General features: G+C 61.7%; 3 protein-coding genes and 1 long non-coding RNA gene across 5 annotated transcripts; 2 read left to right on the forward strand and 2 right to left on the reverse strand.

Annotated features, from left to right (window-relative positions):
• Positions 1–6: 6 nt before the first annotated feature.
• Positions 7–1,711, reverse strand: LOC121232393 (putative Kunitz-type serine protease inhibitor). Its single transcript, XM_041121717.1, has 6 exons — positions 1,510–1,711; positions 1,218–1,388; positions 812–868; positions 492–662; positions 339–392; positions 7–232 (listed from the first exon to the last, which is right to left on the reverse strand). Exons 1-6 carry the CDS (start codon positions 1,535–1,537, stop codon positions 63–65), a joined length of 651 nt encoding a protein of 216 aa, XP_040977651.1. The 5' UTR covers positions 1,538–1,711; the 3' UTR covers positions 7–62.
• Positions 1,712–9,894: 8,183 nt separating this feature from the next.
• Positions 9,895–11,275, forward strand: LOC115337716. Its single transcript, XR_003922225.1, has 3 exons — positions 9,895–10,444; positions 10,896–10,958; positions 11,089–11,275. It is a non-coding gene; the product is annotated as an uncharacterized LOC115337716 (long non-coding RNA).
• A 293-nt stretch (positions 11,276–11,568) lies between these two features.
• Positions 11,569–13,404, reverse strand: LOC115337706 (protein YIF1B-like). 2 transcript variants are annotated; one of them, XM_030006119.2, is made up of 8 exons: positions 13,287–13,404; positions 12,940–13,193; positions 12,746–12,850; positions 12,585–12,663; positions 12,445–12,502; positions 12,164–12,319; positions 11,982–12,075; positions 11,569–11,867 (listed from the first exon to the last, which is right to left on the reverse strand). In XM_030006119.2, exons 1-8 carry the CDS (start codon positions 13,303–13,305, stop codon positions 11,712–11,714), a joined length of 921 nt encoding a protein of 306 aa, XP_029861979.1. In that variant the 5' UTR covers positions 13,306–13,404; the 3' UTR covers positions 11,569–11,711. The 2 variants fall into 2 exon arrangements, with proteins under 2 accessions (XP_029861979.1, XP_040977649.1); XM_041121715.1 differs by having other exon boundaries at positions 12,940–13,194; positions 13,297–13,311.
• Positions 13,405–16,625: 3,221 nt separating this feature from the next.
• On the forward strand, positions 16,626–18,879 carry LOC115337707 (potassium channel subfamily K member 6-like). Its single transcript, XM_030006120.1, has 3 exons — positions 16,626–16,963; positions 17,584–17,979; positions 18,080–18,879. The coding sequence occupies exons 1-3, from the start codon at positions 16,783–16,785 to the stop codon at positions 18,409–18,411; spliced, it is 909 nt and encodes a 302-aa protein (XP_029861980.1). The 5' UTR covers positions 16,626–16,782; the 3' UTR covers positions 18,412–18,879.
• The last annotated feature ends 2 nt before the right edge of the window (positions 18,880–18,881 follow it).

Genomic DNA, 18,881 nt, shown 5'->3' on the forward strand with positions numbered 1-18,881 from the left:
AGGGGGGGCGGTCCTCCCATTCTGGGGGGGGTTCCACAAAGAAGGGATGCACCCCCCGCTTCTCAGAGGGTGTAGGCGTTGCTCATCAGATATTCCTTGTCGTCGCTGGGGCTCCATCCCGTTCCCACTCCCGGCAGCTCCGGTTTTCTCCGGCACGTCTTGAGGGCGACGTCTGTCACGTAACCCAGCAAAATGGCTGCCAGGACGGCCAGGAGCACTCCCAGTGCCAGCACTGTGTGTGTGGGGGGGACACCCCCAAAAAAAACACCAAGAGGGGACATTAGGATGTCACCCATGTCTCCAGGGGAGGTGGGGAAGGGAGCCCCGCCAGCACTTACCTTTAGTAGAGAGAAGATCGCTGCGGAAATTGGCACCGGTGCCACCGGTATCTTCTGCGGGGAGGGAAACCGGAGTGAGATGGGGGGGCGGACAGGGGACGGGGACACCGGAATGTCCCTGAGGCTGCTCGGGGACGGTCCCCTGCCCCTCACCTGGCTTGGGGCTGCAGCGTTTCAAGCATTCCTCTTCGTGCTGGTAGTTGTTCTTATTTCCCCGGCAGCCGCCGTAGATGAATTGCCGGCAGGTTTGGTTTGCCGGGCTGTAGTACCAGCGCAGGAAGGAGGCACGGCACGGGCCGGTCACCCGAGGGACGGTGCAGTATGCTGGGGTGGGGGGGGGGGGGGGTGGGGAGGAATTTAAGGGGGGGTATGTTGGGCACAGACCTCCCCCCAAATTCTCCTGGCGTTGCCCAAGGAAATGGTGGTGGGGGGAAAGGGATTTGGCAGCGCTGAGCGTCGCTGTAAGGTTTTACCGTCGTAGGTGGAGTCGGCCTTGGTCTGCTCAGCGCGATGCTCGGGTTTCTTCGGAACTGAGGAAAATGATTTAAAAAACAAAACAAACCACAAACCCAAAATGACCCAGTTTGGTGGGTTATTTTGGGGTGTTTGACAGCAAAACAATAAAAAGACCCACAAATGACCCAATTTGGTGAATTATTTTGGGGTGTTTGACACCAAATTCAGTGTTAAAGCCTCCTGAGATGGTTCCCAGGGAAGGATTGGGTGAGTGATTCCCCCCCAAACCAGGACACGGCCACATAGGCATTCACCATGACATCCGCTCTCCGCTCGTGGTGAACGCCGGGACGATCCCCGGCTCCCCCAAGGGATGGGATCAGCGCCGTGTGTGTCCATGCCCCCGCTCCATGGTGACCTTACCCCCTCCAAGGATGCAGCTCTCCTGACATTCCCGCTCCGTCAGGAAGTTGTTGGCGTTCCCCTTGCAGCCGCCAAAGACGAAGCTTTGGCACGAACCACCACTGATGTTGAACCACCACCGTGGCATTGAGGCCCGGCACTGTCCCACCACCTTGGGCAGCGAGCAGAGCTCTGCCAGGAGGAAAAACAAAAAAAGACATTAACCGCCACAACCAAAAACCCCACTTTCCCCAAATTTTGGGGGGACAGATGGAACCGCCAACCTGCCCCCCTGCATTGGGAAGGGATTTACTGGCTCGGCAGCCCAGCTCCGTGCCCATTCCCAGCACGAGGCAGAGCCCGGGAGGCGAACTGTCCCCCCACAGAAAACATCCAGCAGCCCCCCCAGCCTGCGCTGCTGGAAATAGGGCAGGGAGCAGTGCTCCAGGGCCAGAGCGACAGCAAAACCGCCGCGATAATAAGTAATAAACCAAGTAACAGTAATAAACTGACAATAAGAAACCAAATAATAGTAATAAACTGACAATAATAAACCAAATAATAGTAATAAACTGACAATAATAAACCAAATAATAAGAATAAACCAACAATAATAAACCAAGTAATAAGAATAAGCTGAAAATTATAAACCAAATAATAATAAACTAAATAATAATTAAAAATTGACAATAATAAACCAAATACTGATAATAATAAACAAAATAATGATGATGATATACCAAAGAGCCAGAAACTTCCAGTTTTAGACAAAACCAAGCCTAAATCCCCAAATTCGGGCTTTACCGAAATCCTCCGTCGCAAAACCACCCCCTTGGCCACTTCCCGGCGCTCCATGACATGGGGGGGGACACCCCAAATGGGATCACAGGGTGGGGTACAGCCCCTCAGAGGCATGGGGAGGTTTTGGGGGGCCTCTATGTGCTGCCCCCCCAACTTAATACACCTCCTGGGGTCGGGGGGTGGTGGAGAAGAGCTAGTGGTGCATGGATTTGCTGGGCCGGTGGCCACAGACGCTCCAGGTGCCGCAAAATTATCCAGCTGGGACCTGATTTCTAGCTGAAAGTGATGAAATATGTTTAAAAAAAACCCCAAACAACCCAAAAAGCCACATTTTTGGCTCAGGAAAAGAAAAATCCCAGCGTGGATCAGAATCCACCGCCCCGGGAAAGACCCAAATTTCTTCCTCGTTAAGCCACCGAGGTAATGAACTGGGTTTAAAAGTGCAAGTCGTTTCCTGTTTACGGAGAATTTGAGGGCAGCGACCGGGCGAACTCGCTCCCTCGAGGGCTCCCAGCCACTCTCCAGGGTCGGTTGGAATAGCCAGGATCCAGATTTTTGCTGGGGGAAAAAAAGCCGCTGCTCCGTTCTGAGGGAGCGGGATGGATCCTGTGACTGCAGAGGGGGTGGGGGAGGGTGAATCTGTCTCCCCCAAGGTAGGGGGTGCTTTGAAGCCCTGTAAACCCCCCCCCAAAATCAACCCTGGGGCGTCGGGGAAGGCTTGGGCGGGATTTCCTCGAGATGAAGAGGAAGCTTGGAGCAGAGGGAATGATGGGGTGGTGGTTTCGGGGGGGGGGTGGTGGTGGGGTGTGAAACCCCTTTTTGACCCCCCCCACACGTCGCCAGAGCCACTGGGGCGGCTTCCCCCAGCCCACTCCCCGTGAAGGGAAGGAACAATGAGCCATTTTCGGTTTAAAAATGACAAAAAAAAGAAAAAGGAACAGAGGCTTTTCCTGGAGAAGTGCGCAGGCCACCTGACCAGAGACCCCATCCCCAAAGGGCTGGAACGCCCCAGGAGGATTTGGACCCCCCCCCTCACGGCCCATGACACCCCAGAGTACCCCCCCAGGGACACGGGTCATTCCTGAGGCGTGTGACCCCACTCAGGCTTTCCCTAAGGTCATCACCCCCCAAAAGGCCACAACCCCACACAACGTGCCCCCCAAGAGGGGTTCCAAGACCCTCCCCTGATGCTGTGACCCCACAGGACCCCCCCCAAGGACCCAGGCTCACTCCCCAAGCCCACAACCCCACTCAAGATTCACCCTAGGCCTCTCCTCCAAAGGCCATAAGCCTTACAGAGGCCCCCAGAGCCCCCCGCTAAGTCTTCAGAGCCACCCCTCAAGGCTGTGAGCACCCTCAAACCTTCCCTGTGACCACCCCAAAGGTCAGGACCCCCTCAGGGTCCTCAGAGAGGCCCCCAGAGCCTGCCCCAAAGCCCACAGCCTGCCCGTCAGCAGCCTTCAGAGGGTTTCAGAGCCCCTCTCTCAATTGTCTTCTCTGTGAACCCCCCCTTCCATTAACCTTCCCTCGTGACCCCCTGAAAGGTAGGACCCACCCCTCAGGACCTTGTTTTACAGATTTCGGTTTCCCCCAGAGCCCCCCTAAAGCCACAGCCTGCCCCCCAGGAGCCTTCAGAGCCACAAGCCCAACAGGGGGACCCACACCCTTCCAGAACCACCGTAAGGACACTCATAATTTACGCCGTACCTAATACGAGAACCACCTTCCAGACGTACATATTCCGATTAGACTCCAAAGCAGCCCCTCCTCCAGGATCCGTGCCTCCCCCCCCTCTTGTGACACCACCTTACAAACCATACCATATGGGGACATCCCCCCAACTGGCGCTCAGGACCCCACCCGTAACGGCCGTCCTCAATATCCTGGGCGCGCTAACACTCCCAGATAACAACCAATAAGGACCCTCACAGCCCAGACTGGCGTCAATATCTACTCCCCAAAGCCGCCCTACTAGTGATCCCCGGCCTGCAGGTTCTCCTCCATCAAAGGCCCGCGCCCCCCCACCCCCGTTTCTTATAACTCACGCTCTACACTTCCACACCCCATCCCGGGCTTGTGAGGCGGCCGGCACCGTCTACCGAGCAGTTGGGGTCCCGCGTATCATATATCCGTCCCGGCGTGCGCGGCCGTTGGGCACGTAGATGGCGGGCCGGCCCTGTGGCACGGAGGAGGCAGACAGGAGGGCGGGAGGAGCCCCGACCAGGACGCCGATGGACACACTTTGCTTCAGCCCCGCCGTTCTTTTCCGATTAGCAGATGAGTCCACACAGGTGCACCCGCACCGCCAGACTACAGCCTCACACAGGTGCAGCTCCCTCATACCCGCCCGCCGAGCTCCGCCCCGACGCGAGCTTCCAGCTAAGCCCCCCCGAGCTCCGCCATACTTCTTTTCGAGACTCTCGCCCCATATGTTTCGCATTCGGCATCGCAGGCCCCCGCCCGCCACCATTGAGCACTTGCTGCTTAAGTCCCGGCCCCCAATTCGGTTTGCATCTTCCCGGCGCACGGGAAAATACAAGCCCCCCGCTTAACAAACGGACACCGGGCACTAGACCCGGCGCAGATACGGGGCACTACGTTAGCGGGCTACTAAGGGCTTAGGCGACCGCACTCTTTGTGGCGTGACTATAGGGGACATAGGGTACAGTGGCGTCGGTGTACTACTAGGTGCTATTAGTGATTCTTTCTATATGGGCTAGCCGGGAGTGTCGGTGGCTATAGTGGCATATAGCGCGCACTGTGGGGATCTATAGGAGTCAACAGAGCTTTGTGGCCGGTCTATATAAGGGGGCTATCGGGCATTATACGGGTTAGGGGAGCTTAGTGAGCGCTCATAGGGGGTTACCACGGTTAAGCTTCGGGTATATAGGGTTACGAATGGGAGCCGTGTTGCGGTGCCTATAGGACGTCCGGCGTACAGCCTTCCCCGTGCCACTATGGGTCTAGGGGACGATGTCAGCGGTCTATAGGGGGATTATAGGGTCTTAGGTGGAGCTTGTCGGGGTCTTACTCAGGGGTTCGATTATGGCGTTGGCGCCCCTCACATAGGCTTTGTTAGATGAGCTGTCGGGTTGACTTTCTTTCTACCTGGGGGGGGTACACCCCCGGCTCATAGGGTTCAGGCGCAGGTGTGGCTGCTTATAGGGGATAAAGGTGACTATGATGGGCCACCCCTTTTATAGGTGTTAGGTTATTTGGTGCTGTGGGGTGATTGTAGTTGGGATTATAGGGTCTATAGGTTGGAGCTGTGGGCTCTATAGGGGGCTATGGGGCCTATAGGGTTAGACGACCTGTGGGTGCTATAGGGCCTATAGAGTTCACGGGAGCTGTGGGCACTATAGGAGGCTACAGGGAGCTATAGGATCTATAGGGTTAGATGAGCTGTGGGCTAATACGGTCTCTATGGTCGGGGGCGAGCGTGGAGCTCACATCCTGTTTTACCGCCAAATTCCCAGCCCCAAGAACGGTGGGGAATCACAATCACTCCCCCTCTCCACCCAACCCAGACACATCTCCCCACTCGCAACCAGCCCAATCACCACCAGGCACCCGCCCACACCTTTCAACTTACTACCCACCTGCCATGCCCCACCAGCCCCCTATAGCCAGGCAACGGTCCCGCTCCCAAACACAGTAGAGAACGTTATGTAACAACACGACGCCCCCCCTTTCTGGACTGGCGCCGGCGAACAGCGTGGGGCTGGCGCACGGCAGGGGCGGGGTGGGTTCCCGCCCGCTATTCCTCACGCTCTTCCCACCGTGCTCCCGGGAGTTTCCCCCAAAACACCACGCCCCGCAGCCCCGGGCTCATGACTTTTTTTTCCTTTCAGCGGCGACCACGGCGAGGCGTCACACCACTTTCGTCAAGTCACCAACACTGGCCGGGACGCTGACACGGGCGGCTGGACACCGAGCAGCGTGAGTTACGTTATCGGTCGTGCTCCGCCGCCGGCTTTGGATCCGCCGAGGCTCCTTTACCGCGGGAGGGTAGGGACGGGGAACGGCGAAGGCACCGGGAAGGGAGCGGGACCCAGAGCCAGCAACCAGGGACGGGGAACGTGGAAACGGGACATCCCGGGAGATTTAGCACCTAGGGACCGGACGGGAATTGGGACAGGGAACGGGGAACGGGAATGGGAGCCTAGCTAACCCGGGATAAGGGAATACGACGCCTACCAACGAGACACAGTTTTGCCCACGTACAAGCACCGGCCCGAACGGTGATACGCGGACTGGGTTACCCGAATAGCCAACTTTGGTAACAGCCCGGAACGGGGCGCGCCAGCGGGATGGGAGCAGAACAGGGTCAACGGAGCAGGACCCCACAGGCAGGACAAGGGGCCGGACCTGCCGACATGAGACCGGGAGGCTGGCGGCACGCGCGCAGGCGGTGTAGACAGCTTTCCACCCGGGACTGGAAAGGGGAAAGAGCGATAGGTGAATGGCGGACTGGCACGTCCCAGAGCCCCCCGACGGGTCGTTGAAACTTCCTGCACGATTCCTAGCACAGGGTTTACAGGTTTGTGTGGCTCGTCTCCCGCTACCCCACTTCACATCCGCCCCGTGCTGGTATCCCGGTCATCCAATGTGGGAACAGATCAGCCTAGGACTTGTTGCCGGCAAACGTCTTGTTTCGCGGGCCCGGGGGGGGGAGGGGGAAGGGGGGGACACGGGCGAAGATGGTTTTTGATTTTTGGTGGAGACCTGTTCCGTCTCTTAAAACGCTGGATACTCGGTTCAGGGGTTGCACCACCGGGGGGGCGGCCTATTGCGGGACAAGCTGGTGGACTGGGGTTGGCAGTCAGACAAACCCGCGGGGTTGACCTGGGGCCCCGTTTCCTTCCCTTTTTTTTGGCTTCGCGTCGGACTTCCATTCGGGGACAAACAAGGTCCCCAAAATTCCCGCTGGGGAGGGGCGTGGGTGCACAACACAACCACACCCCCACCCCCCCCTCACCCACAACCGTTTCCGGCTGGGTTGCCGGATCAAACGAAACATCAACAGGGCGGGTGTGCTGGTGGTATTGGGTGACACCAAGGGGCCCCTGTCACACCTGGTAAACCCAGTCCCATGCGCAGGAGGGGGAGACTTGCACCGGGAAGATTGGTGGAACATCGTGACATTGGACTTTTTTCGGAGACAAGGACGAGAGAATTTTCGATGACCCAAGAGCTGCACGGCCCCTGTTGGGTTGTTGTTCCACGGGGGGCACCCACCCACACGAGTTTTGAGGGGGACAGGCCACCAGAGTTGACACCCCACCTTCCTCACCATCTTACCGCTCCCCACAAATTATCCACTCCTATCATACAGGGCCATATTCCGGAGACTAGTGCACTGATGACAATTGAGGTACGCACACCCTCTTGGGGTGGGGTGGTGGCTGTCATGAGCTGGCGGTCCGTCAACACGAGGTGCTGGGGGTGATGATGCATACATAACACTCACACCCTCCCCGCATTCTTCCCAGTGCTCTCGGCTGCTCCCACAAACAGGTCGCTTTAAAAGCTCAATAAGTTACTTCAGCTTAGAGCTTCCTCTGGGGTGGGCTTTTTCATCCACCCGCCGTCCTTTTATACTCCAGAAGCAAGCATATAGGGAGGTGACCTTTTCTTTTTGGTTCTCGGGGGGGACTTAACTTTTCTTTTGGGGCGGTCCCTCTAATATAGCCCCCCCTCCTTTCTTTATACCCCTTCACCCCTCCAACGAGCGACCTTCATACGGGAGCTCATGCACACTCCACCAATGCACACCCGCGGCTAACCGAAGAATAAACAGTCCTACAGCGACCCCACCGACCGCGCAGGACACCCACAACACACACCCACCCCAGTGATTCCCCCCACTCGTGATACGCGGCGCGGTTGTGGGGGTTATGTGCTGGTCACCCCTGCAGCACACCACCTCCCTACAGGGGTACGCCTCCACCAAGCTTCAAACACCAGCACCATGTACAGTATTATCCCAACTACCATGTAAAGCCTCGACCACACACACCCGCGGACCACGCACACAACCGCCTGCGTCAACACCATGGGCGTCGCGCCGCCCGTGGCAACTGGCCGCGGCGACCCCGCTCCACCAAATGTTGGGGTCCCCCCCAAACAAAAACAGGGACGAACACCCGACAAACCAACTAGGGAGCCCCCATTACCCACTAAATACAAGACACCCTTACCCCCCCCACAGCATTGCCTGCCCTTAGCCCCCGCTTCAGTCCATATTTAGGATGCAGGGCCCCTTAGAACTCTAGCTACGCCCCGGGGTGGACAATAAACATCAAAATAAACCCCACCTAAGCCGTTTAGGCTTCGCCGCGTTGTACCCAGTTGCGGCCCCCCATCCCCGCAAAAACAACAACTTGTGTCACTGCGGTGTAGGAGCCTGCCTTTATCATACACCCGCCCCCCACCCCGCCAGCTGTTATAGAAGCAATACAGATGTTGTGGACATTACATTATCGGCACAGGAAGTGCCCACCCCCACAGATCCTTGTTTCTACCAGAGGGAGGGCCTGCAGGATTTCAATTTGACCCACACCCGTTCCCCCCCTTACTTCACCAAAACTGCCGCGCGGCGCTGCACCCAACCTCCCATGACTTCGCTGACCACAGCCATTAATATTCCCCACTTTTATTTCTGTGTTTGTGGATTGGCGACCAAACTTGTTTTTTTTGCGGGTGTGCGCGCAGTACTGGGTGGGGAAAATTTTTCCGGGGAAATGGGGGGGGGCTGCCCCCGGTTGATGGAGTGGCCTTGGGGTAAGGGGAGGGGTTGGGATGAGCACAACTTCCGCACCCCAAACAGCGATGTAGGGTTCACAGCCCTGTGGGCGGCCTCTTGGGTGGGCACAACTGGAGGAGGTTGACAGGTTGAACGGCCCAGATCACCAGGGACAGGGGTGGGCAGTTGTGGGGTGCCTGACCCCACCCCCGGCCCCCCCATAGCCTGCCCGCACTCCCCAAAAAACCTGGCAGGGCGCTCCCTTCCAAGCCTGCATATGCTAATATCGGTTCGGTGGACTTACCCCTGGGGATTCGCCCGGCTATCGTGCGGGTTGGTCCCTGGCAGGGGGGGAGACCAGCCCTGGAACCCCAACGGTAACCGGCTTGGTGGGGCGGGGGGCTGGGGGGTACACCCCAACAACACACCCTGCCTTTTTTTCTGCTACCCTATGTGGGCGTGGAGACCCAAACACCCCCACCTGCACACAAACCCCATAGACATCCCAAGAAGATCCTCCATAGGTGTCCCCCCACTAACGCCCCCCCTCCCCCCCATAATGACTTCTCTGGTGCATTTTGGGCACCTTGCTTGTTCTTTGTAATTATTTTTCCTCTTTTTTTCGGGGCTGTTTTTTTAAAATTCTTTTGTAGAAAAACAGGGTTGTGGGCACTCACTAGTGGGGGGAGGATGGGGGAATTGCCCCCCCCCCCATGAGAGGGGGGGTTTCTCCCCCCTTCCCTGCCTTTTCTCACCTGGATTCAGCAGCTGGCTGGACCTGGGGCAGGGCAAACCCCCTCCAAGTGATTTTGGGGGGGGGGGGGGGGGTCCTAGTGCTTTTGGGGGATCCTATCCCCTTGCTTTTGGGGGGGGGGGGGCACATGGGGGGCATTCCTGATTCATTGTTGTGTCGAATCAACCAGATTGAGGGTTTAATTATTAATTTTGGGGGTGGGTTGTTTGGTTTTGGGGTTTTTTTTATACGTTAAGAGGGATTTTTTTTTTTTTCCTGAATAAAGGGAGATGTGAACCACCCTCTGGGGGGGCTTGGGATTCTTGGGGTGGGTGGGGGGGCATCCCAGAAGTGCCTGGGGGGGGGGGAGGCTGAGATTCTCAACCATGGGGAGAGTGGGAAGCTCTGATGGGGCTGGGACACCATCCCCCCACCCCAAGCCCAGATGAGGCCCTTTGGGGCGGGGGGGGGGGGGGGCAAAAACAGGGAGTCCAGGCCCCTATGGGAATGGGGGGGACACTGGCACCCCCTTATGTGTGGGCCCCTCCCTCCCAAATCTGCTGGCTCAGCAAAGATAAACCCTGTGGTCCCACCCTAGCGCCAGCTGGACTGGATCCGGAACACACCCAGGGGGGTGGGGGGGGTCCTCCTATTCGCTCACCCCCCCCAACCTGCTGGGGAAAATTGGGGTGTCGGGGGGGGGGGGGGGGGAGGAGAAAAGGGACAGAACTGTCCCTGTTTTGGGTGGGGGGGTCCTGAACCTTGCCTCCCTCCCTGCCATGCAAATACACCCCTCCCCAAAAATATTCAGACCCCACCCCAAGAGGCACCACCCAGGGCAAGGTCCCCCCCGCCCCACCCTGTGCACCCATAAAAGCCGGGGGGGGCCAGGTTGGCACTGCAGTTGCTGGCAGCTCCCCCCCCGCCATGGACAAGCAACACCAGAAGGAGCCGTGCAAGAAGCACAAGGTGAGGAGGCTGCGTGGGGACCCCCCCCCACACCCCAGCACAGGCCTCCCCTGGGGACCCCCACAGCCCAGCACCCATGGCCCTGGGGACCCCAAACTCCTGGGACACCCCCCCCCCGCCCAGTCCTGGAACCCCACACTCCCCTAGACTGGGGACACCCCTGGCACCCCCCAGCTCCAAGACCCCCACCCCCCCCAGCCTGGAGACCCCCACACCCCAGAGTGCCCCCCCCCCTGCTCTGGTAACCCCCACAGCCCCAGGACTGCCCCCCCCCCCCAAAACTTGGGGACCCCACAGCACCCTGACCCCACCCCCCTGCCCAACTCCAGCATCCCGGAGCCTTGGCACCCCACTGCTCCAGCACCCCCTGAGCCCTGGGACCCCCCCCCCCCAGCTGCGTGGGGGGCACCCTAGGGCCCCCCCTAATTCCACCTCCCCCCCCTGCTCCCAGGACGGCCACTCCTCTGACTCTTCCAGTTCCAGTTCCAGCTCCAGCTCTGACAATGAGGGGAAGGTAAGGACAGAGCCCCCCCTTCCATGTCCCGTGCACCCCAAAATCCCCTTGCACCCCATTTTGGGGGGGGGCCACACACAGCCCTGTGTGTCCCCCCCCACCCCATTAACTCCCCCCTGCCACCCCCCAGCACCATGGCCCTGGCCACGAGCACAAGAAAAAGGACAAACTGCACAAGAAACCCAAGGAAAAGAAGAAGGAGAAGAAAAGTCACTGAGGTGGGGGACAGGGGGGTGACAAGGGGGTGACAAGGGCCCCCCCCCCCATGAGATGTCACCAGTTCCCCCTCCCTGCTAATAAAGAGCTTGAAGGTGTCACCAGAGCAAAGTCCATGTGTGTCACACCCTGGTGTCACTGGGGGGACGACACATGACACAAAACCCCAGGGGTGGCCCCTCCCTGCACCCCAAAATTCTGGAGGGGGGGCTGAAAGGGGACCCCAAAACCTGGTGGCTTTAGCTGGGGACACCCCCCCCAGCTTGTTCCCACACCCCTAAAAGCAACATCTGTGACATGAAGGGGGGGGGGGGGGGGGGGCCACTATCCGAGGCCCCCCAGGTGGCCTGCACCCCCTCCCAAAAAAACCCAGGGTACAGATACCACACCACGCTCCCCAGGCAGCATTTATTGAAGCAGACAAGGGCAAAGTGGGGGTCGGGGCAGGGCATAAAGTGGGTTTGGGGGGGGTAAAACAGGGTTTGGGGGGGTAAAATGGGATTCGGGGGGGTAAAACAGGGTTCGGGGGGCCCCCCCTCACCTGAGGAGGTGGTAGGTGAGCCAGTACATGAAGAGGGGCTGGGCAGCGGCGATGGCCATGGTCAGGTACATCCGCAGCTGGTTTTTGGCCCCTCGCACCAACACCCCCTCGGCCGCCGCCTCCGACAGCAGCTTCAGCCGCAGCGTCCTGATCTGTTGGGGGGGGGGGAAGCAGGAAAAAAAAAAAAAAAAGGGGGTGAAGCCCCCCCCCCCTAAAAAGCCACCCCTTTTTTCTCTGCACCCCCTTTTTTTTTTTTTTTTTTTTACCATGAAGACAAAGATGCTGAGGCAGCACCAGCTCAGCACCACGTAGTAACCTGTTCGGCCGAAGAGGAGCCCGAAGACGAGGCCGATGATCATCCTGCCGTCACCGGAGGGGGAGTTATCAAGCTGTATCCCCCCCGCAAAATATAAAAAACACCCCCCCACACTAAAAAACCATCTCTCACCCCACGTATTTGTAGCCAGCGAAGGCGATGAGGTCAATGGTGGTGAGGTCGGTGTTGACGGTGACGAGGTAGAGGCTGAGGAGGACGGCCAGCACCTCCACGATCAACCAGGCCAGCGCCGAGCTCGCCTGCAAGCCCAGGCTGTCGGGGGAGAATCTGGAGGGCGGGGGGAAGGTTAAATTGAGGGGGGGGGGGGGCACCTTAAATTTGGAGGGGGTGGCATGGTTTTGCTTGCACACCCTTTTTTTAGAGAAGAACTTGGGTGTCAGCATTCTCCTCACCTGTTCTGGGTGCCCAGAGCCAAGCCGGCGATGAGGATGTAGGTGATGAAGGCCATCACTGTGGGGGGGGGCGGGACACGTCACCAGAGGGGGGGGGCCCAGGGGGGAGTCGGGGGACATGGGGTGGGCCAGAAACTTACCCGGGATGTAGAGATCAGGGGCGTTGACGTCAAAACGGGGGGCAACTGGGGCGTCCTGCTGGTACCTCACCTGCCAGTCCTTGGTGAAGGGCAGGGGGAAATAACGTTAGGGCCCCCCCCCCGAGGCTCCAGTAGTGCCCCCCCCCCTCGCCTCCCCTCACCTGATGCACGAAGGGAAAAACGAGGAGCCCCAGTTTTCTGCCCACGTAGACGGTGTCCACGGCGAAATAATACTTCAGTCTCCCCACCGGGATGAACCGATCAAGCTGTGGGGTGGTAAAAAAGCCGTGAAGGGGCGAGGGGGGGGGGCGGTGTCCCGGTAACCGGCTCCCCCCCGCGGCCCGGTACCACTCACGTTACGGTCCACGATATCGCGGCCCTGACTGGCCAAACTGCTGCCGTAAACCACGGCCAGGCTGGATACCGGTTCTCTCAGGAAAGAAGCGGGAGGTGGGTAGGGGGAGGAAACGGGAGGCGGACCCCCGTAACCCCGGCCCGGTTGGGCCCCGCCACCGCCGCCGCCTCCGCCTCCCGCCGCGCTGGTATCATCGAAGAGAGGGTGGGGATCCGCCATACGCGGGGCCGCCGCCGGTACCCGGCGTTTGGGGGCTGCGGGGAGAGGAGAAGTGAGGCCTGAGGGGGTTTTGGGGGGGGTCGGGTCAGGACCGGCCGCCCCAGCTCCCCCCCCCCCGCCGCGCTCACGGTGCCGCTCCAGCTCCATCCTGCCGCGTCTCCTCACTTCCGCTTCCGCCAGCCAGCCCGTCACCTGGCTCCCCGCTGGCGCTGCGCTGATTGGGCCGCTCTGCCGGAAGTCGTTGGCGAGCGGGAGAGGCAGACCCGCCCTGCCGCTTCAGCGGAAGCGAGGAAGTGGGGCGGGGCGGGGCGGGGCGGGGGGAGGAGCCGGGATGCCGTGCCCGGCTTCAAGATGGCGGCGCCTGCCCCGCCTGGTGTCGCCGTGGCAACGGAGCGGGCCTGGACACGGTGGCCCCGGGGCCACGGTGTCATGGCCACGGGGATGGCCGCGGTGGCCACGGTGTCCCCAGGGCCGTGGTGTCCCCAGGGATGTTCCCAGGGCCACAGTGTCCCCAGGGACGTCACCAGAGCTGTGGCATCATGGCCATGGGGATGGCTGTGGAGGCCATGGTGTGCCCAGGGATGTCCCCAGGGCCGTGGTGTCATGGCCACGGGGATGGCCGTGGTGGCTGTGGTGTCTCCATGGCTACAGTGGCCCCAGGACCATGGTGGCCACAGTGTCATGGTCACAGGGATGGCCGCAGTGGCCATGGTGTCCCCAGGACCACAGTGTCCCCAGAGCTGTGGAGTCATGGCTGTGGGGATGGCCATGGTGTCCCCAGGGCAACAGTGTCATGGCCACGGGGATGGCTGCGGTGGCCACAGTGTCCCCAGGGCCATGGTGACCTCAGGGATGTCCCCAGAGCCATGGTGACATGGCCATAGTGATGGCTGTGGTGGCCACGGTGTCACCAGGGCCACAGTGTCATGGCCACAGGGATGGCCCTGGTGGCTGTGGTGTCTCCAGGGCCACAGTGGCCCCAGGACCATGGTGTCCCCAGGGATGTCCCCAGTGCTTCTGTGCCACGGCCATAGGGACGGCCATGGTGGCCATGGTGTCCCCAGGGCTCAGGTGTCCCCAGGGATGTCCCCAGGACCACAGTGTCCCCACGGATGTCACCAGAGCTGTGGCATCATGGCCATGGGGATGCCTGTGGAGACCATGGTGTCCCCACGACCACGGTGTCCCCAGGACCACAGTGTCCCCAGGGCCACAGTGTCATTGCCACAGGGATGGCTGCAGTGGCCATGGTGTCCCCAGGACCACGGTGTCCCCAGAGCCATGGAGTCATGGCTGTGGGGATGGCCATGGTGGCCACAGTGTCCCCAGGGATGTCCCGAGGACCACAGTGTCCCCAGGGACGTCACCAGAGCTGTGGCATCATGGCCATGGGGACGGCTGTGGTGGCCACAGTGTCCCCAGGGCCATGGTGTCATGGCCACAGGGATGGCCACAGTGTTCCCAGGACCACGGTGTCCCCAGGGACATCACCAGAGCTGTGGCATCATGGCCATGGGGATGGCTGTGGTGGCCATGGTGTCCCCAGGGCTGTCCCCAGAGCCGTGGTGTCATGGCCATGGGGATGGCCATGGTGGCCATGGTGTTCCCACGGCCACAGTGTCATGGCTGTAGGGATGGCCATGGTGGCCACGGTGTCCCCAGGGATGTGGAGTCATGGCTGTGGGGATGGCTGTGGTGGCCATGGTGTCCCCAGATCCATGGTGTCATGGCCACAGGGATGGCTGCAGTGGCCATGGTGTCCCCAGAACCATGGTGTCCCCAGAGCCGTGGAGTCATGGCTGTGGGTATGGCTGTGGTGGCCACAGTGTCCCCAGGGATGTCCCCAGGACCATGGTGTCCCCAGGGACATCACCAGAGCTGTGGCATCATGGCCATGGGGATGGCTGTGGTGGCCACGGTGTCCCCAGGGCCATGGTGACCCCCGAGATGTCCCCAGAGCTATGATGTCATGGCCACAGGGATGGCCCTGGTGGCTGTGGTGTCTCCAGGGCCACAGTGGCCCCAGGACCATGGTGTCCCCAGGGCTGTGGTGGCCCCAGGGCCACAGTGTCATGGTCACAGGGATGGTCGCAGTGGCCATGGTGTCCCCAGGACCACGGTGTCCCCAGAGCTGTGGAGTCATGGCTGTGGGGATGGCCATGGTGGCCACAGTGTCCCCAGGGACGTCACCAGAGCTGTGGCATCATGGCCATGGGGATGGCTGTGGTGGCCACGGTGTCCCCAGGGCCATGGTGACCCCAGGGATGTCCCCAGAGCCGTGGTGTCATGGCCACAGGGCTGGCCGCGGTGGCCACGGTGTCCCCAGCACCACGGTGTCCCTTGGGCGTCATCGTCCCCATCCCCTCAGCCCACGTCGCTCCATGGGAGCCCAGGCGGGGTCCACCATGTCCCCGTCCCCGTCCCCCCCCAGGACCCCCCCGCATGGCTGTCCGTGTCCCCCCGTTACGTGTCCGTCACCCCCCCCCCGACGTGCCCCGACGTCACCGGGGCGGCTGCGGGAGGAAACCGCTGGTCCCGTGGGAGCGCGTGACGGTCCCGTGACTGATGGGCGCTGCCGGGGGGGTCGGACGGACGGACACCCCGTCTGTCTGTCTGTCTGGGGTGGGGGGTGTGACCTGGGGGGGTTCCTGCACCCCCCACCTTGGCCTGGTGCCTACTGACCAGTCACCCCAGTCGCACCCCAGTACTGGGCACCCTGGTACTGGGCACCCCAGTTACCCTCCATTACTGTGCACCCCAGTTGCACCCCAGTACCGAGCACCCCATTACTGGGCACCCCAGTTGCACCCCAGTACTGGGCACCCTGGTACTGGGCACCCCAGTTACCCCCCGTTACTGGTCACCCCAGTTGCACCCCAGTACTGAGCACCCCAGTCCCCCAGCTGCACCCTATTACTGGGTACCCCAGTTACCCCCCAGTACTGGTCACCCCAGTTGCAACCCAATCCCCCAGCCGTCCCCATTACTGGTCACCCCAGTTGCCCCTCAGTACTGAGCACCCTGGTACTGGTCACCCCAGTTACCCTCCCCAGTACTGGTCACCCCAATCCCCCAGTTGCCCCCCATTACTGGTTACCCCAGTTGCCCCCCAGGACTGAGCACCCTAGTACTGGGCACCCCAGTTGCCCCCCATTACTGGTCACCCCAGTTACCCCCCAGGACTGAGCACCCTGGTACTGGTCACCCCAGTTACCCCCCGCCAGTACTGGTCATCCCACTCCCCCAGTTGCCCCCCATTACTGGTCACCCCAGTTGCCCCCCAGGACTGAGCACCCCGGTACTGGTCACCCCAGTTGCACCCCATTACTGGTCATCCCAGTTACCCCCCATTACTGGTTCCCCGGGGTGGGGGGGTGCTGCCCTCCCTCCCACCACCCCTTACCCCCCCTCCCCGGCCCCGGTGCCGCCCCCCCCGGGGCGGATCCCGGGGGGCGGTCAGAGGCCGCGGTGATGGTCGCGGGGACCGGAGGCCGCGGTGAAGGGCGCGGGGTCGGGACCGGGGGCTACGGTGAAGGGCGCGGGACCGGAGGCCGGGGGCCACGGTGAGGGGCGCGGGGGGGGGGGGGGGTCGGGGCCGGAGGCTACGGTGAGGGGCGCGGGGCCATGGGGCGCGGCGTGGTGCTGTTGGTGGTCGCCTACGCTGGGCTGTTGTTGCTGGGAGCACTGGGGCTGTGGGCGCTGGAAGGGACCCCCGGGACCCCCCGGATTCCCGGGACCCCCAACGCCTCCGAGTGGGACCTCGCCACCGCCTTCCTCTTCGTCACCACCCTCCTCACCACCGTGGGTAAGGGCGGCACCCCCGGGACACCCCCCCCCCCGCCCTGAGGTCTGGGACCCCCATAAGATGGGGGACCCCCGGGATCACCGGGACCCCCGGGAGATCAGGGACCCCTGTGTGCACTGGGACCCCCCCACAGCACCCGGACCCCTGGGAGCCCCCCTTGAGATCTGGGACCCCCATAAGATGGGGGACCCCCCAGGAGCACCAGGACCCCTGGCACCCCCGGGAGATCGGGGACCCCTGCGTGCACTGGGACCCCTGGGACCCCCATGTGCACTGGACCCCTCCCCTGCACCCCAGGACCCCTGCATGCACCCCAGGACCCTCCACGCACCCCAGAACCCCCCTGCACCCCAGGACCCCCCCTGAACCCCAGGATCCCCTGGACCCCCCTGCACCCCAGGACCACCCTGCACCCAGGACCCCCCTGCACCCCATGATCCCCCAACCCCCCCCACCCTGCACCTCCAGGCCCCCCACCACACCCCCCTCCAAGACCACAACCCCCCCACCCACACCCCCATCCCCACATCCCCCCCCCCCCACCCCAAGCTCCAGCTCTGGGTTGAGGGGTGGGGGGCACCCCATTAACCCCCCCCCTCTTCCTCCCTCCCCCCCAACAGGCTACGGCTCGGTGGCCCCCCTCTCGGCAACCGGCAAAGCCTTCTGCATGGCCTACGCCGTGGTGGGCGTCCCCATCACCATGTTGACGTTGACGGCAGCCGTCCGACGGCTGACGGTGCCCTTGGTCCACCGTCCCCGGTTGTACCTACAGGCGCGATGGGGCTACAGCCGGCGTGGGGCCGCCCATATCCACTTCGTCTTCTTGGTGGGGGTCACCTCGGGGGTCTTGGTGCTTCTCCCCGCCGCCGGGTTCTACGTCCTTGAAGGTACTTGGACCTACTTGGATGCCGTCTACTTCTGCATCATCTCTCTTTGCACCATTGGGTTGGGGGATCTCGTGCCAGCTGAGCAACCGGGTCAACCGTTGAGGCAACTCTACCAAGTAGCCGTAGCCGGTGAGTAGAACTGGGGGGGGTCGGACTCCCCCCGCCCCAAAATTGGAGGTCTTGGATGGGTTGAGGCTGGGTTCTTGATGTCTTGTCCCACCACCGCCAGCGTATCTGCTGCTGGGGTTGACGGGAGTCCTGCTGTTGGCGCAGACCTTCCATCGGTTGGCCGAGCTCCACGGCATCACCGGCGTCGCTGGCGGCATCTCGGCACCGGATGAAGCCGCCGAGTTGTTGGAGGGGACAAGGGATGAGGAGAAACCAGCCAGGGGGGGCCAAGGTGGGGGGGGGATCCATCAATGGGTAGCGTCGGTGGCATTCCTGGGTAGGGATGGGGGACACCGGGGCGGGGCAGGGGGGGCAATAAAAGGGTGCCCAAAGCAGGTTGGTTTCACTGTGTTCACCCCATGGTTTGGGGGGGGGGGCCAGGGAGGGCAGTGAGGACCCAGGTGTCTGGGGTGGTTTCCGATGAAAACATTGACATTTTTGGGGTGTCAAGGGGCAGGGGGGCCCAATCCCATGAGGACTTCCCAATCCCATGGCAGGGGGGGTCCTAGTGTCAAGGGGGGTGTGTGCAAGTGCTAGGGGGGTGTCCCCAGTCCCATGGGGGGTCCCCCCACTCCCATGGGGGGGGTCCTAAGCCCATTGACGGTGGGAGTCCCCAGTCTCCAAGGGGGTCCCAGTGCCATAGGGGGGGTCCCAATCCCATGGAGGGGTCCCAGTCCCATGGGGGGGGGTCCTAGTCCTTGGGGGGGGGGGGGGCACCAGCACCATATGGGACTCAGCCCCACGGGGTCCCAGCACCCCTGGGGGGCCTGGAGGGATGTGGGGGGGTCCTGCCTGGACCCAAATACCCCCTCCAGTCCCCCCCAAAACAGGGGGGGGGAGGGTCAGGGATGAAAACCACCCCC

This window comes from Aquila chrysaetos, unplaced genomic scaffold (assembly GCF_900496995.4).
Source record: "Aquila chrysaetos chrysaetos unplaced genomic scaffold, bAquChr1.4, whole genome shotgun sequence".
NCBI lineage: Eukaryota > Metazoa > Chordata > Aves > Accipitriformes > Accipitridae > Aquila > Aquila chrysaetos.

Excerpts from the sequence above, each read along its gene's own strand:
- LOC121232393 (XM_041121717.1), bottom strand. The coding sequence starts at position 1,537 with ATGGGCACGGAGCTGGGCTGCCGAGCCA. Across the intron at positions 1,389-1,509 it reads GGAGCTGGGCTGCCGAGCCA|AGCTCTGCTCGCTGCCCAAG; the intron begins GTAAATCCCTTC and ends TCCTCCTGGCAG. Across the intron at positions 663-811 it reads GGCCGACTCCACCTACGACG|CATACTGCACCGTCCCTCGG; the intron begins GTAAAACCTTAC and ends CCCCCACCCCAG.
- LOC115337706 (XM_030006119.2), bottom strand. Across the intron at positions 12,503-12,584 it reads CCCTGATCTCTACATCCCGG|TGATGGCCTTCATCACCTAC; the intron begins GTAAGTTTCTGG and ends CCCCCCCCACAG. Across the intron at positions 11,868-11,981 it reads TCAGCATCTTTGTCTTCATG|ATCAGGACGCTGCGGCTGAA; the intron begins GTAAAAAAAAAA and ends CCCCCCCAACAG.
- LOC115337707 (XM_030006120.1), top strand. The coding sequence starts at position 16,783 with ATGGGGCGCGGCGTGGTGCTGTTGGTGGTCGCCTACGCTGGGCTGTTG. Across the intron at positions 16,964-17,583 it reads CACCCTCCTCACCACCGTGG|GCTACGGCTCGGTGGCCCCC; the intron begins GTAAGGGCGGCA and ends CCCCCCCAACAG. Across the intron at positions 17,980-18,079 it reads CTACCAAGTAGCCGTAGCCG|CGTATCTGCTGCTGGGGTTG; the intron begins GTGAGTAGAACT and ends CACCACCGCCAG.